Consider the following 13,889-nt stretch of genomic DNA (forward strand, 5'->3'; position numbering starts at 1 on the left):
TTAATTATTGAGGGTCTATCTGTCTTTTAAATATACCGAGATCTGTGCTACCTATGATGTATATCAATTGTAGGGTATAGGCATGCTGATTAAAAAAAAAAAAATTTCAACTTTGGAGCTCATTTTCTCAAAACTTTGTTTTTGTGGGATAGCCCACTTTACCTCTCAAGGGCACAGTTTAGCTAATAGAAAATATTATTTTCTCTGTCTTCCGTCATTCTTTTGTTCCCTCTGATCCTTTTCCCTGTTTTATGCACCATTCTGTATTAATGATGTAATAATGGATTGCCACACATTGTTGTCTTGGAGTGGCTTTTGTGATAGGTGCATTACAAAATTGAGGGCAAATACCATGCAGTGGTCATCCATAATGCTGGAAAAATGTTATTTCCAACATGTAAATTTTGTTTGCCAATATCTAAACCTTACATCCAAAGTGCTGGAATTGCCATTGAATTCAGTTTGAGTCGGCTTCAGTTGAATTCATTTCAATTCCATTCCTGAATGGAAATGAAGCTATCATCGAACACAGTGTAGTGTGTCACCGGTTGGTTGCTGTCCCATGTGTGTCCAGGGCCTGGAACAGATATGCGAGACCATCGAGGAGTGTTGGGACCACGACGCAGAGGCACGCCTGTCCGCCGGCTGTGTGGAGGAGCGTATCAGCCAGATCAACAGACTGACGAGCGGCATTACCTCAGACTGCCTGGTCTCCACGGTGACCTCGGTCACCAACGTGGACTTCCCGCCCAAAGAGTCCAGCATCTGAGCCCGTCAGCCTGAGAGCCGGCCAAACGGAAACCACATCTCTCTCTCTCTCTCTCTCTCTCTCTCTCTCCTCATTTTTCTGTTTTTCAGACTCAGTGGGTCTCAGAAAATCAAACACTAAATGCAGCTGCTATTTCACCCCGACTTCCCTTCACTTTTCCCTTTCTTTCTTCTGTGGGTTAGAAGAGATTGTTACGAACCCCACCCTGTCCGATTCTCTATTTGCTTTTTTTTTTTTGTTTGTTTTTTTTTTAAACACTTTTTTTGTTTTTGAAATTGCTGGAGTCGACATCCCATGCGCATTCAGGTGCTGACTCGTGAATGCCGGAAAGGTGCGGATGTTCAGTTCTTTCATCAGTAAATATTTTTTATTCTTCTTCTGCGTCCTAGACAGGACTACCTGTGATTTAAAAACCAACCAACCATCTACCATCTTGGACAATACTGAAATGCTGCAACGTGAATGAGGAACATTAAGACTGTTACGTACAATTTCCTTCCTCAAGGGATTATAACAATTTCTCCCCTTCTTCCCCACCCCCCGCTGTCATTTTCTGAAGGCTTAACGAGATAACGGTACGCGTTTCTTTGACAAAAGTTTAAAGGGTGTCCTTTGGACATGGCAACGCAAAGGGTGGCAGGTGTATTCCGTATATTTGCACGTTCTGGTAAGACTGACATTTTCGGTTTTAAAGAGCGGGGTGAAAGAATATGGGATGAGATGGTTTTTATATATAAAAATAAGAAAGTAAAAACTGGACAGCACAGGATCTGCGCGATTTTACTGGATGTGGGACTGCTTTCTCAGGTAACCGGTCTCGGTGGTTTGGGTGGGGGTGTGAATGGGGAGGAGGTGCGATTTGCGATGGGACGTTGGTAGCAAAACAGATCACATGCAAAAGGGGGCAAACCGGAACTATCTGCTCGTGCCGGACAATATCCAGAATGCTATACAAGTGAACTTCAAAGTTGACCTTGCGTTCTCTTGAAGTCCCTGGCCTGGCTAACTTGTTCTTTATAGTAGGAGATGCCGCGAGACGCTAAATTTATGACGACGAAAGCTGGCTGAAGGCCGTGGTGAAGGAGCAGGTGTCAGTGTGTGTACATGCGACAGCGTGTCTTAAGAATGTACGATAGGACTTAGTTGTCTTTTATGTCCAGGTTGTTGTATTTTAATTTATTTAATCAAAGTATGTTTTGAATAACTGGAGTAGCGAGGCATTCTTAAAAGGGAAGCCAGCCTTCTGTCCTGGGGGGGGGGGGGCGTCATTTTAGTACATACTCTTTGATCTCAGGTCCCTTCATATATTATTGTTGTTTGTATTATTATTATTTTAACATTTAAATTTTATTTTAAGAACCTCCTTTTTACGGGGACCAAACTTGAGTTTCAGTGCGGTCGATCCTGCATTGCAGTGAATTCAACAGAGTTTTAACGAGGTGGCATGTCGGATGATTCCGGCTGCATTTCCACCATTAGATTTCAGATTTCAGAAAGGGTGGGGCAACATATTCCCCTGCATGGAGTGGGGGGTGGGGTAAATAAATAAACAAACAATGGTATTGTCTTAAGTGGCGCAAGAATCCCACATTTCAATATGCCATAATGTAACAATGAATGTTCGTAATGCTGCTGTTCAACACAAAGAGGAATTTTATCTATATATATATTATAATATGTGTATTATAATATATATAATGTGTGTATGTATTCATTTCTATTGTATACAACATGCAACTTTCGATAGAGAAAACAAATGCAAACATGCAGAACAGAAACAAGGCTTCCGATGTTAATTAAAACTATCAAAGAAGACAAGTACTTAAAAAAAAAAATGAAAATAATAGTCCATGACCACAGACCACCTCAAACCAGAAATACCTCAGATTTTTCTATGTGTATTGGTTCTGTTAAGTATTTAGTTGTGCCGTCTTGTAGCTATATTTTAACGTCAATTTGATCTTCATCGTTAGGTTAGGGAGTTTTGAGGAAAATGTCTGATCCTTTAGGAAGAGCTACTGTGTTATGCTGTATAAATGGAAATTATGTAAATACCAATGTATGGTTGTGTAATTCTGCCTATAATGTGGTACCTGGGCATTACTGATTTGTACCGGCTCTTTCTGTCATTTCGCTTTTGTGTTTAATGGGACACTTAACCTTTTTGGAATCCGCAATTATCACTTGCGTCACCGCAAACTTCAGATCAGTCCATTATAAATCACTGCGTACAAACGTATCAATATAAAAGATTTTTCTTGTCTCTCAGAAGCTCGTGTGAAGACAAGACCTAAACATAGCATTTGGCTAGATGATGGCTGTGGCTTTGTTATGCTCTGTAACTTACTCTTATTTGTGGTGTATTTTATCCATTGAGTTTTAAGTCCCCCCCCCCCCCCAAAAGTGCAACGACGTGCTTAATTCAAAAGGTTAATGGTTGATTTTATAAAGTTAGAGAAAGGTTAACTGTCCCCTCTCCTTTTTCCCTTGTGACTGTCCATCTTTCTGTTCCTTCATGTTGGCTAAAAGAGAAATCACAGCAGTTGCTTTCGCCCCTTAGAAACTTAAACTTATCTCCTCCCAAGAGCTTTACTTTATTTTTACATGGTGCCATGTCATATTCAATTCTCTGTCAGCGGTGTTCAGCGCCACAGAATAATGTGAGTTGAAGTGGCTCGTAATCACTGGCGGTTATTCTGCCTTTTTGGTCTGTAAGCTGGGACTCTGGACTGTCAGTCTTTGTCCTCATGAATCCCACAAGTGTCACTCGCTCACTCAGAACTAGGTAGAATCAGCTGGGTGTACACGTTGGCTTTTTTTCAACAGGTCAGAGTCTGCGTGTTTTGGTAAAAAAAAACAAAAAAAAAAACTTTGGAGTAATGCATATGTTTATTGACGTGAATAACTCGACAGAAATGAGAATAGGAATGAAGGTGGGTTTGACAGACGGTTTGATAGCTTCCCACAAATGAATAGGCCATTATTGAATGCGATATATTTCATGTGACACTCATAAATTCCGAAAGACCATGTCTGCACACATTTTGGTGTTTGTTTTTTTATTTGGAGAAGGAGGTGGCCTGTGTGAGGTTCAGTAAGACCATGTAGCAAGCAATATCAACAGCAATATTCTGTGGAATTTCAGGTGCGAACCAGACGAGCCCCCAGGTAATGCAGTTGACCCTGCAGCAGCCAATCAGATGAGTTTAGTCAATATTGGAAGATGTATTGTGTTGTCACAGGTAAAGCTATTGGTTTCTCAGGTTCTCATCACTCTCATTTATTCCATCCAGTAAATTTTCACAATACCCCAGTGCAACTTTTTTCCATGCCCTCCAATGAATGTGCTAAGATAAGGTTACCAAAGTGTGTCTTGTTTCCCCTCCTCCAGAGGTTAAGATTGATTTAAATGATCATTTATAGGCTTTAAATAATACCAGCAACTAGAAACACAAAATTTCACATTAAATTGGCTGTGGACAATCCAGTTACTGAACCAAACATGACATAGGTTATTTGTATGAGGAACTGAGTAGAATCCTTATGAGCATGACCCAAGATCTCAATTTGTCATTTACCCTAAAAATGTGGGTGCAGCCCCTCCCCCCAATACTGCAAGTCCATTAACTCAATCAGGAAGCAGAGTAATAAAAAAAATGAATGCAGTTTCAAATGGAAGAAGATTCCCAGAAATGTTTATTTTTTAAACAGTGTTTTGCTTACTTTGATTTTCAAATGATGTTTTTAGTTTTGCAGTTTTTCCTCCTGTTTTTGTCCTTAATTTTAATTGGTCACAGTATGCCATAAAGCAGGAGGCGGTCGTCTAATCAGTATTATTGAGTGGAGTGGTGGAAATCTGCTGTGTAAATAGGTTTCATTGGTGGTGTGACTTCATTCTCCTTAGGGGAAGTTAGAACTAGTATTTATACTGGAGGGTTAGGGTTGAATTTGAATGCCATATTGAATCGATGACCAGGACAGAGGCTTCACAGCGATACCTTTCAATGTTTGTTTCCTCCTTCCATTATGTATATTCTAGCTTTAATTACCAGCTTCCAGTACTTACAAGGGAACTAATTTTGATTCATGACGACAAACACTGAGTCCAAGTGAGAATGACTTATGTTATCAGTATAATATATGAAGAGTCTGGTCGTTGGACCGAAATCAAGATACGTTCAGATTTTGTGCCTTTATTTTTCCTTGTTAATCTTGTTAAAGTAACTGCTGTGAATCTTTTTTTTTGGGTAACTGTCAAAACGTATATCTAGAATGAGAAGTAACCAGCTGTAGTTCTGGGTGCAGCCTCAGATCCAGGTGTTTCAGGAACCAATTACCTCAGACTTCACATGATAAAGTGTTGCAAGCTGGGTTCTTCTTGTTGCCAGGAAACGGTAAACACTATAAACGCAAAACGGGAAACCTCTTTGTACTGGTGTAACATGTATTCACACACCCCTTGACAACATGTCCGCCTCCCCGTTTTCTTGTTCTCCCAACCTCTTGTTCAAAGCAAAGTGTGATGCTGTAATGGCAGAAGTTAATTGTGTCCTACTTCTTTAAATGTTGTGAAGTCTATTCAAGTATGGACAAATAGCTATATGTTGCTATGGCAACTAGGCAATTTTCATATTTATGCAATGCATTTCTCAAATTGACTCTTCTCAGACCTCATGAATTTGAATAGAAATAAATCGTTAGCTAGTAATGTTACGGGAAAGTTTGCATTGCAAATTCTTTGCTACTATATGGATGTCATAACTGATCCTACATGAAAATATTAATGCTTTGAAAATATTAAGTCAGTAGCTGTTTACTCACTCCCTACGATCTTTGAAGCTCTAAATCCGTTTTTGTTTTCATTCTGGCTTAGGTTATTGACGTTCATATGGGATTTTCCATTAGCTTGAGATGGGCATTAATTACTAATATAAAGCAAATGAAGTTTTGAATACAGATGTTGGACCTGGTGGACAGACTCTTACTGACAGAGCCTGGATTCATTGGCTGATACAGTACCTCACCTTCTTTTTTTCTGTAAACCAGCAGTGTTCAGGTTTTATGTCACATCCACAGTACGATTACTGCCTGGGCTACCTGCCCTTATTCTGCGTTTGAAGTACTAATCTGTCTTCCAGGTGAATGGATCATCTCATTTTAATTTGCCAGTGGCTAAAAAAAAAAAAACCGGCCTGTTCTTTCTTAGCTCTTTGAAAGGAAGCGATGGCCGCTACATTCGGAATAGCTGATAGCCTGTGCTGTATTCCGGTTTGACTGGGGGTAACGGCTTCGGATTCCTTCCCTCTCTGTCAACACCTACAAGAGGCTCGTGAGAAACAAAGGGATGGGAGCAATAAAAGGGGGAGGTTTTTTTTTTTTTTTATTTAAATTTTAATCTGTCAAGAGGTGATATTTAAGTGCTGTTTTTATACCAGTATATGTGAAATGTAAATGTCTTACGTCATGTTTCATTATTGTAGCTAAAATGTAGGTAGAGCAAAGATGACTTGTACTACTGATTTTAACAAATACTTAATGAAAACCATTCTGTAAAAGACAAACTATGTATACAGAGTTGAGCTTGTTGCTGTAAATCCCTCTTTTGGATGAGGAGTGTGTCGAAAATATATATAAAAACCCAATGATGCCGTGACGAAAGGAGAATTTTAGTTTTTTTTTTTTTTTTTTTTTTTTTCCTTTCCCGATGTTCATTGTAACATAGTTCATTAATTTGCAGTGGATTATTGCTCATTTTTAATGTGGTAATTTTAGAAACCGAGCACCCAGAGTTTGAGTTAGATTTGCTGAGTCTGTCAGGTGTCGTTGCTTCCACGCTGCACTTGGTGCCAGAATAAACCAGTATGAATGTAGAATTTGCCCAGTGTGAAGCAACTACACCCTAAGCTGTTAGGAAGGAAAAAAAACACTAGAAATGATTTATTTCAAGTTTTATCTTTTTGTATATGAAAAATAAAATACTGAAAACCATTGGAACTGCTGTCTTCAGTCGTCTTTACATAACCCTTACTGTCATTTTGATGAACCTTGCTGGACAACCTAACAGGCTTCTCTGAATGGAGATTTCTGAGCGGTTGACTGAGAGATGAGGGCAAATAAACTTCATTAGCGAATTGTTAATTGTTTCAACAAAATGTGCTGATCTATGTGCAGGTAAGAGGATGATACTGTTGGCTATCAACTGAGTGAGGAATTGTATGAAGCAGAAGGCCTATTGATAATGTTTGTCTCTTGTCTCGTTAACATGTTTGTTGATTTTTCAGAGAATAACAAAAGACTGTGTTTCTCATATGTGCTAATGTCCCCACATGCTATCCTCCATCTGCCAGTCACGTCCGATGCTGATTCATTAAAATCTCCTATTCAGTAACATCTATACTGTGTTAAGCTTTTGCCACTCTGGTCAATGGTGCAAAGCCTACATAGTCAGAGGACTTGTTGCTCTCTCAATGCAGCTTTGTAATTTTCTTGCGTTTTAATGTAACATTAGCAGCCCTGGCTGCCGATCCTGGGTATGGGTATCTTTCAAGCCGTGCTCTACCAGTCTCTATTCATTGTTATATTTTGTAAACAAAAGTGGTCCTGTGTCTTTAAGATCGCTTTGTCCCTAATCGTAGCCTTCAGCCTTAACGGTAAAGCAAAACTGCTGGAGGCGTATTACTGAATCTGAGATGCCTGAGTGTCGTCCTGACAGTTTATCTAGTAACTGTTTACCTTTTGGGGAAAAAAATCCTGTTTTCAAAAACATGTTTTGTTTGTTTTGGAGGGTGGAAGCCTTTTAAATACAAATTTTATTATTTTTTATTTATTTGTGCTGCTTTTTAGAGAATTTTAAGAATCAATATCATACTGGAATATTGTTCTGGGACTCGACTGGGCCTTGCTAATTCTGCTCCCTTAATTAGATTTCTGCTCCCCTGGGGACCAAATTGTTTGATAGTACTGGATAATTGAAGCCTAAGTAAAGTAAAAGTCAGGTTAACTTTTTTTTTTTATAACCTCTGTGAAAACATTAATATATCTGGCAACCAAATATTATGTAGAATTCCCACAATAACCATACTCTCAATAATTCTTAGATGCGTATTTGCGTTTTGAATATCTTATGTAAGCGCTTGTTTCCTTAATTCCACTAATTAAAATGTACAAATGTACATGGTGCTATTCCATCTCCTGTCGTTTGGGGGCGAAATGCGGCATCGGAAGGAGATGCTCCTGCGCCTGCGCAGATGGTGACGAAAGCGGAAGAGCGGCGTTGTCTGCGGAGGGAAACGCCTGTGGGTGCCGACATGCGAGCGCGACGCCTCGGTTCACTGCGCTTCTTCGGCGGCTTTGTGTGCGGGGCCGCCGCTGCTACCGCTTCGTGCGTCGCCTCCATGCGGTTCTACTGGCGGCACGTACCGGATCTGGAGCCCCATCCAGGTGCTGTCAGCACATCCCTTGTCGGGGGTTTGACTCGGTCTGACCGCCTTAGTATTCCTGTTAACAAGTGGATTATTATCTGTGCTCCGTTTATCACCTGTATTTTCATATTGCCTAGCGGTTTATGTTTTTAGCCATATTGTAATATATATATTTTTTTCATAAAAAAATATTCTACCGTGCAGTGAAAGTATGTTATGTCACACTCCCAGAATTGTGAGGGAGCTGATTCAACTTGTAAACCTAGTCCACAGTTTGGAGTTCATCTGCATTTCTGATGGTTATTCGTTCTGCAACATTTGGTTGACTCCTCTAGCTGCCTATATAATTCGGTATGCCTCGGAATTTATTTTTAATGATTGTACCTGATTTTGCAGTTATGCGTTTTATATGTGGCCACACACTTCACCGTGATAAATTGCGAATTAACTACTGTATATATTAATAAGATAAGCCGAGTAGTTGTAAGTTTGTGTACGTCTTGATTGCATTTTAATGTATGTGGGAATGTATGTATGGGAAAAATAGCCCATTGGACTGTTTTTAATTTGTTTCCACATAGATGAGGTACCCCAGAAAGACATGGGTCGATACGGCTTCCCTGTGACAGGAGCCGAAATGCGGTCATATGCGAACCATGTCTTGTCATACGACCAGGTGAAAAAGACACCAAGATGGGTAGCAGAGCACCTGTCAAATGCTAAACTGCAAGGTAAATAAAACTAAGTGTGAGCTCAGTGCAATATGGCTGTCATTTTGATGTTTTAAACAGAATACACCCCCTCCCACGATTCGAGGATTGTAGTGATTCATTAAAGATGACCTCTTTTGTAATAAAGGGGGCGACATGGTCAGGTTTGGGAGCCCCCACCCACTAAGAAGATTCAGAATAATTTCACTTCCTCTGCAACACAGATAATTCAGGGGCCCTAAGCAGCTGCTAATTCTGGCTATAGGTAGAGCCGGCCCCCGGATGGTGGCACAGTAACCATGAGGTGGTGGGGGGTGGGGCAGTTTGAATCCCGACCTCCCTCTGTATGTGTGAAGTTTGCATGTTCTTCTGCAGATTGCTTGACTTTGCCTCTGCAGCTTAGAAACATGCTTTCAGTTGAATTGTCCAACAGGAAAAAGTCAGAAGGTGCTGATATATGCTGCTTTCCTTCTTGGTAAACATCACGTAGGCAGTGCGGAGAGAAAACACTGTAAGTTCAGGCCAGACCCCGGCGTGCCAGAACTCTTCACGGCACACAACGAGGACTACTTAGGGAGCGGCTGGTCCAGGGGTCACATGGCACCGGCTGGAGACAACAAATTCTCTGAGGTATTCCAGAAAGTTCTGTCCGTCACCGGGGGGGCTTTCCTTCTGTCAAGTAAACGGTCCGTGTGACTCTGAGATGTTTGCTGGGTCTGTCTTTCCTGTATATCCTGTGCTGTCTGTGTTCTTTGACGGTTGGTTAAGTACCTTTCATGGTGCTGTTTGAATACTACGTACTGTTTACAGATATATTATTGTAAATGTACTCTCTTCCTCTTTCAACAGCAGGCGATGGCTGAAACCTTTTACCTTTCAAATATAGTGCCCCAGAATTATGAGAATAATGCTGGTTTCTGGAACAGGTGAAGCATCTCTTAATGCCTCTCATGAAGTCAGTTGAGATGCAGCATGTCCTTCGTCGTGACTCTCGCTGATGTCATTCTTGCTTCTCTTAGGCTTGAAATGTACTGCAGGAACCTAACGGAAAAATTTGAAGATGTCTGGGTTATTTCAGGACCACTGACGCTGCCAGAAGTGGGAGCTGATGGGAAAAAAACGATCTCGTACAAGGTGATGGAGGTGCTGTTGTCTGTGTGAGGTCCCTGCCTGCTGAATTGTCTGTCCTGGATTCTTTAGACAAATATCTTGATTTATTTAAAACTGTGTATTGTATTTGATGCTTTGTTCTATCACAGTAGGCGGCGGAGCTAACCTGTCATCGTCAATGAACCTAAGATAAGGGGTAGAGAGATCTTATCTTTAAAGGTAGATATGCTACTACTGATTTCGGCAGCAAGACCAGTTGAAATGTCATCTGCCTTGTCACAAATCCTGGGGGACCCCGATAGCTTTCACATTTTTGAGTTCGGGGAAGTACCTCTGAAACCTGCTGTGCTGGCTTTCGGTGGAGGTGCCGAAAGGTGAAGGAAGAGCAGTAACAAGCAGTTAGCCGGAGACTTCTTTGGTTAACAAGTTAGAAAAGCTTTTGTTTAGTTTGTTTTTTTTTGGGTCAACTCCTATAATTCTCCATACTGAACAGTAGATGGCAGTATTGGCTCAACAATCTGAAGCGAGTTTTCATTCAAAGATGACACTGCAGACGAGGCTAAACTCGTCTTGGCAAAGAAAACGGTGACGTGCTGATTTCATTCTGTACTGTACCGGTCAGGTATCTCTGGCTGTCGCTGAATTCTTCGCACAGTGAGCCCAGAGCAGAGCCATTGCTCGGTCCAGTGCACAGGGAACGAGTTTCCGCCATGTGGCAGACAGCTGCCATCTCGCATTACTCACCACATGTGGGAGGCCAGTGTGCCTTTGAAAGCATGTGCACCTCGGCTCTGGCCTCCAAACGGAAGGCTACTCTCCTAGCGTTCCCAAAATCTGCCCCCATTGGTTTTGCTTGACCACATAGTTGAAGGGGTCCTGTCTGGGTCTTATCTCGTGTGGGACTGGAGCCTGCAGGGAACATAAGGACACTGCCTGCCCTTTTGGTGTTTCCCTAGCAGAGGGCGCTGTATTCAGCCCCTGTGGTCCATCATAAATGAGAGAGCAGCACAACTATGTTGCTAAAAGTCTAGTGTAGCCTAAAAATGCAAAGTAATTGTTACATGGACTGGAATGACTGCCATGAAATGCACCAGCAAATTACATGTAGTTAAGACTTGAAATTGAATATTCTCCCGAGATTCAGCAGTCTATTTTTATCTTCTGTAGGACTTGTTTTTGCTCATATCTCTCATACTATATATGACACTCTGTTAGATCCTGTTGTTCCTTAAAGAGGACAGACAGGGCTTTAAGGTGACATTGTGCATCCAATATCTTAAAACAATTCTAGCTGTCAGTAAGCAACACAAATGTGGGAAGTCACAGTTCCTGCTGATGTCACTTTTGTGTGCATGGCTCTCTTTCGCAGCTAATCGGTAAACGTGATGTGGCTGTCCCCACCCACCTCTACAAAGTCGTCCTGGCCCAGAGGTCACTGTCATCGCCGAAACTGGCTCTGGGGGCATTTGTCGTCCCAAACCAGCCTATTGGGTACGACCACCCTCTGACTGAGTTCCAAGTGAGTCTCATGGACATGGAGAAGTTGACCGGGCTCAGGTTCTTCCCCAAGGTGGACCCAGTGGGTCTCCAGAACCTATGCGAGGTGGACTCCTGTAGGCTCCTGGACTTCAAGGAGTTCACGCTGTACATCACGGGCCACAAGGTGAAGGGCGCCAACACCACGGCGAAGCTGGAGAAGTCCATGTCTGACATGAAGAAATTGGGCATCACCCCGGACGACTATCTGCTCAAGCTCTACCAGCAGAAGAGGGAGGAGCTTCAGGCCAAGGAAGCTGCTCAAGGCAGAAAGACATAATCTGGAGAGCATTTGATCATCCTAAGTCCACTCGGGTACACATCTGAAGATCTTAATGTTTGAGAATAGCCATGTGTGCCTGTTTTGAGGTTTAAAATCGTTCTGAAGTTTTTGCTTTAGGGTTGGAGGTTGATTTGTTATTCTGATAGTTACACTGCCTGCCATGGGGTTTGAACCCATGACCATCTGGACATGGGAACTGACCCCTAATATGCTGAGTTTGGGGATTTGAATGTCTCCTTCGTCTATTCTGGTTTACTCCCTTTGTCCAGAAGCATAAGATTGGGTGAATGGTGATACTAAACATGTCATAGTCAGTAATTCTTGTCCTACAGTGAACTGGTGTCCTGGTCAGGCTGTCCATTGCCTTGAATCCTTTGGGTTTTGGGATTGGCTTCTGTCCATCCATATGCTGGATGGAACGTCTATGGAATAATTAACATATTAATTCTAGAAATATCTGCCATGCCCATCATACGGTTATTTAAACATCACCTCTTTCCACCACACTTCTAAATTCCGGTTTTAATTTTTAAATTTCTCAACATCATGAGGGGAAATTTAATAATGTAGCTGTATTTTTAAGTGGTTTCTGTGTCTTACACTGAAAATGCACTTCTGTAAGGATTTTAAAAAAATAAATTACAAACCTGCCCCTAAGTAAACACATCAGTTTATTTTCATGCATTTTTGCGCTTCATCAATCTTTTCCTAAAAAATAAAAGCCATTTTTTTCTCTATATCAATCCAGTTAATTTATGTGAAGTAAATCCAATAATAGAATATTTTGTCTAAATGTCAAGAGTGGAAGCAATTTAATTTTTTTAACTCTTGAATGGTACTGTTTACATATTTGAATTGAGTTAAAGCCAAGAAAACTGAGCAAGCAGCCTCGAATGTAGTACCTCTATTGAAGATGAACATCAGTTAATGTGAGCATGGATTGGCTTTTCATAACTACTAGATAAAGTTATAGTTTTCAGAGTATGAATTGTTATGAATCACACTGCACTCAAATGGTTGTGATAAATCTCATTCAGAATATTTCATATAATACAGTATAGTAATACCATTATGGAGTGTAAAAAAATTAAGGTCTTCAGTTGTCACTTTTAGTTATAAAATTATCATCATCATTTTTATACCCCTGATGAGCATAGCAGACCAGACAAGAGGTCACAACAATCCTCTTTCCTAAGACTACAACTCATTTTGGGAAATCCCTGGATATTCCTCTAGTGTGTGCTGGGTCTGCAATAAGGCTTCCACCCAGTAGGATGTGTCCAGGACAGCCCAGACGAAGGATCATCACAGGGTACCAGAACCATATCAGTTATCTATTGATCCAATGGAACAGTAATTCTATTTTGAGGTCTTTCACATGTATGAACTCCTTCCTTTGTCACAGATACTGATCCTGGCAATGCTTGAACTTTCTGTGGGAATCTTTGACTATGATACCTGTTACTTTGAGTCATGTTATGTTGCACATATCCTCTGTTTACTAAAGATTTTAAGCTTGGTGATAATATTTGCACAATAACCTTATGAGGAGGCTTTTACGTTGGGTTTTAAAGATCAAGCTCATGACTTGAAAGATCATGATCCCCATTGAAAGTTTCCTGCATTTTGGTGAAGCAAACAAGTTCCTTGAGTCTCAGTGACTTAGTAACTCTGGATGCTCTACTGCGGTCACCCTGGATCAGTGCCAGAAATGAAGTACCAGGGAAAGTATTCAGGACCTAATGTAAAATGTCGGAGCTGGCCACTCGTTTGTCACGTTCTGAGATAGAAGCTGAAGGTCTCCTCTATAATGGAGAGTAAAGCCTTTACAAGGCAGGCCATCATCAAACCCTTGGAAGTGTTGGCAGAAGCTCTTGACAGCAAGTTTTTTTTTTTCATTTTTTGACTTTCTTGATGCGGTTGAAGTTCTGTTGAGAGCAGTTGGGATGCAATATAATTTGTTGCGGTTTACAAAACTTAGGTGGGCATTTTATTAATGGCAGTGGATTTATGACGAGGCATTTGGCCCCCCAGGGAGGTATTTGATTGTAGCCAAAGGA

At 41.1% G+C, this 13,889-nt stretch overlaps 2 protein-coding genes across 2 annotated transcripts in view; both read left to right on the forward strand.

The window, feature by feature from the left end:
* The window catches only part of LOC125744517 (activin receptor type-2B), a 41,463-nt gene extending 34,700 nt beyond the window's left edge, over positions 1 to 6,763 (forward strand). The window contains exon 11 of the mRNA XM_049016418.1: positions 575 to 6,763. Within this exon, the coding sequence (XP_048872375.1) occupies positions 575 to 769 (195 nt within the window). The 3' untranslated portion in view covers positions 770 to 6,763. The remainder of the gene's footprint in view (positions 1 to 574) is intronic.
* A 1,266-nt stretch (positions 6,764 to 8,029) lies between these two features.
* On the forward strand, positions 8,030 to 12,566 carry LOC125744524 (nuclease EXOG, mitochondrial-like). The gene is made up of 6 exons (XM_049016430.1): positions 8,030 to 8,209; positions 8,772 to 8,921; positions 9,391 to 9,530; positions 9,750 to 9,826; positions 9,920 to 10,034; positions 11,380 to 12,566. Exons 1-6 carry the CDS (start codon positions 8,077 to 8,079, stop codon positions 11,824 to 11,826), a joined length of 1,062 nt encoding a protein of 353 aa, XP_048872387.1. The 5' UTR covers positions 8,030 to 8,076; the 3' UTR covers positions 11,827 to 12,566.
* Positions 12,567 to 13,889: the final 1,323 nt, after the last annotated feature.

This window comes from Brienomyrus brachyistius, chromosome 1 (assembly GCF_023856365.1).
Source record: "Brienomyrus brachyistius isolate T26 chromosome 1, BBRACH_0.4, whole genome shotgun sequence".
Taxonomy (NCBI): domain Eukaryota; kingdom Metazoa; phylum Chordata; class Actinopteri; order Osteoglossiformes; family Mormyridae; genus Brienomyrus; species Brienomyrus brachyistius.